Source organism: Fulmarus glacialis, unplaced genomic scaffold (genome assembly GCF_000690835.1).
Source record: "Fulmarus glacialis isolate BGI_N327 unplaced genomic scaffold, ASM69083v1 scaffold46090, whole genome shotgun sequence".
Classification (NCBI taxonomy): Eukaryota; Metazoa; Chordata; class Aves; order Procellariiformes; family Procellariidae; genus Fulmarus; species Fulmarus glacialis.
Genome location: NW_009186681.1, coordinates 1 through 2,792, shown reverse-complemented (window position 1 = coordinate 2,792; position 2,792 = coordinate 1). Strand labels below are relative to the sequence as shown.

The 2,792-nt window shown below is 45.7% G+C and overlaps 1 protein-coding gene across 1 annotated transcript in view; it reads right to left on the bottom strand.

Moving 5' to 3' along the window:
* Nucleotides 1-1,201, bottom strand: part of KIAA1462 (KIAA1462 ortholog) — a 15,084-nt gene extending 13,883 nt beyond the window's left edge. The window contains exon 1 of the mRNA XM_009572366.1: nucleotides 903-1,201. Within this exon, the coding sequence (XP_009570661.1) occupies nucleotides 903-1,201 (299 nt within the window). The remainder of the gene's footprint in view (nucleotides 1-902) is intronic.
* Nucleotides 1,202-2,792: the final 1,591 nt, after the last annotated feature.

Sequence of the window (2,792 nt, the reverse complement as noted above, 5' to 3'; positions counted from 1 at the left end):
AAGAGCAGACGAGCCCAGCAGTCAGGGGACACGTGCCTTTGCCACGTGTTACCGAAGGTCTTTGTAAGAGGACAAGCTCCCAAGGCGACAGCGTTTTTCCCTGCTTTCAGTTTCAAGCCCATTCGGCAGGAGGAAGGGGCTTTTCCTCGTAAACCATCGTTACACTTGGGCTGGCTTCCAGTCCTCCTCTAGCCCCTTTCCTTTGTTCATCTGCAGCACTCAAATAGCCGCAGAACAATGGCCGAGCCGCCGTGTGTACACACAGCTCTTCCTGCCCAGCCTGCCCCAGCCCCAGCGCGCACGTACTCTGTGTTAAGCAAGCCACAGTTGAACAAGCACGTTTTACGGAGTGACGACAAGAGCTTCCACTGCCTTTGGGCTGTTTTAAAAAGAAACAAACAGGCACCTTCTCATGTTTACTCCGTGAGAGTGGTCTTAGAAAACCAAGAAAGTCCTCGGTGCATGTAGGAACACCCACCGAGAGCTGCACATGGCTGAATCTACAGCAAAAACCAGGGTAGGTATGTGGCAGAAGCAGCTGGGTTCAGTTTTTTAAAACTGAAGAAAAGGAAGAGCTTTTGCCCCTTTTTTTTACTATACTTGGACTAAGCTTTTCTAAGCCCATCAGAAAGGCCTTTCTGAGACAGACCATATTAATAAATTAAATTTTCCCACACTCGGTCACTTCCCATCACCCCAATATTCTCAAAGGCCTCGCTCTAACAGAAGGTGAATGGATGTGCCACTGCTTCGTGTGGACTTGCAGCGCATGGAAATGGTCACTAGTATGGGAGCAGGAAAGGATCACAGGAAGATGGTGTCAAGGGTTAGGGTCATGCTTAGTTATCTGTCAGGACCAAAAGGAAGAGAAAGCAAAGCCATGGCATGATGCTGAAACTTACCCCCCTTCTGAAGTATGAAAAGTGGACAAACCCTGAAGGTCATGGTGGTAACCAGGACCCGCTTGCCTCCCTTGGCTCCCATGGCTGCTGTCAGTGCTGCTCGAGTTGGTGTTCACGAGAGGTTTCTTGCTGTATGCCCCGGCTCTCGATTCTGCCTCAAACCCGTTCAGCGTTCTCTGAGCAGATCTGTTCCCCGCGATTTCATGCCGGAATCCATCATATCTGTTCTCATATGAAACAGAGGGATTTTTTGACAATTTGTATCCATGAGAAATCAGGAGGTCCTCGACACTGAACATATTGTGCTGGTTTCACTCACAGCTGTGCCATCAGAAAGCTCTTTCCAGCAGGACCCATCACTGGAAAACAAAACCAAAACCAAACAGAAGGCCACTTTAAACAAGGAAAGATATCTTTCATCAGCGGGTAGGCTGCTGAAGCTGAGTCTCATCCCCTGGCTTCAGTCTTCCACCCTTGTAATAAAATAGATGAAGCAAAGCGCATGCAGGTGCTGATGAATCATGTGCTGACCTTCCCTAGACAATACACCTCCACGCACTCAGCCAAGCAGCAGATGCCATGCTGCTGCTGACTCAGTCCGCTTCACTGAAGAATTCACTGGTGATTGCAGCTTTCAGATTTCAGTAAATGATCTCAAAAAATCTTTGCATCGGAGGTAAGCCCACAATTTGAGTCAGGCATTTCCTTAAAAAACAATTTTTCCCCAATCATGGAGAGGTGTGCTCTGTATTACGTTTTAAGTTGCTGCAGGAGGAGGGGGCGGATTACAGGGCAATATGCCTCTCCCTACAGCTCTGCATATTCCAATTAAGAAAAAATGTTCACAGGAACAAGGACAAAATATGCATGAGAACAAAAATGAATTATGCAACCACATGAGAAACCCAGGTAATATCATGCAATACCCCAGCTAAACAGTCCTTTTTACAGATTACTTTCTTTTTGGCCTGCATTCGCCTGCTGGAAATCAGCAATCCTCAACTAGAATAATACAAAACCTAAGATTTCAAGTATGGTCTATTTTCACAGCACACTTCCACTGCATAAAATGACTGGAAACAACCTGAGATGCCCGTGTCTATTGTGTCTCAATGATTCCCAAGACACAGGACAGTCAAGGTTTTTCTTCCCAGTGACAGCCCTCAATTCTGCACTGACTACAGCAAAGATTCAGCAAACTGAATTAGTTGGCCGGAAACAATCTCTATTGTCTATACCACTCTCGCAGCTTGTTATGGCAATTACGGAATACCCATTCTTCCAGAGTTTTAAAACGAATGGAAGATAATGATCTATTCTGTAGGTTGTGCACAACAATGGACCCATTCCGGTACATTCCTCCTTGCTTGAACTGTGTTATCAGAAAAAAGAAAAAAAAGGGTGCATAAAGAAGAAGTGAAACACACAGAAATAGATTTGTTATGTAAAACATAAAACACTCGAGATGATTTTCCCTGCATGAAGAGTTCATTTAACATGCCTGGTGAGTAGTGAGTGTCCTTAGTAGCGGCGGGTCTACCTGAGAGACAGGAGCCCAGCATTGGCAGCTGATCAAAAGGAGATCGTCTCTGCAAAGATTATGAAAAGCAAGTGCATTTTCTACACCGGGCTCTAATGCTCTCTTTGGGCAAGAAGAAAGGGAGAACTTTGTTCACTGCTGTTTACAATAATTTACTTTAGATGGAGCAACTACTGAGTTGGCTGCTGCACATTTAATAGTACTGAATCTCTCAGGCTATGAATACACAGGAGTTGATGGGTTGGCTTAGAATATAAACCAGTTTCTGTGGTGCAGCACTCCATATATTATGGCCACTTTTTGCCTATCCAGCGCCCCATCCATTTTCTGCTCCCGCCCTGTCTCCCGGA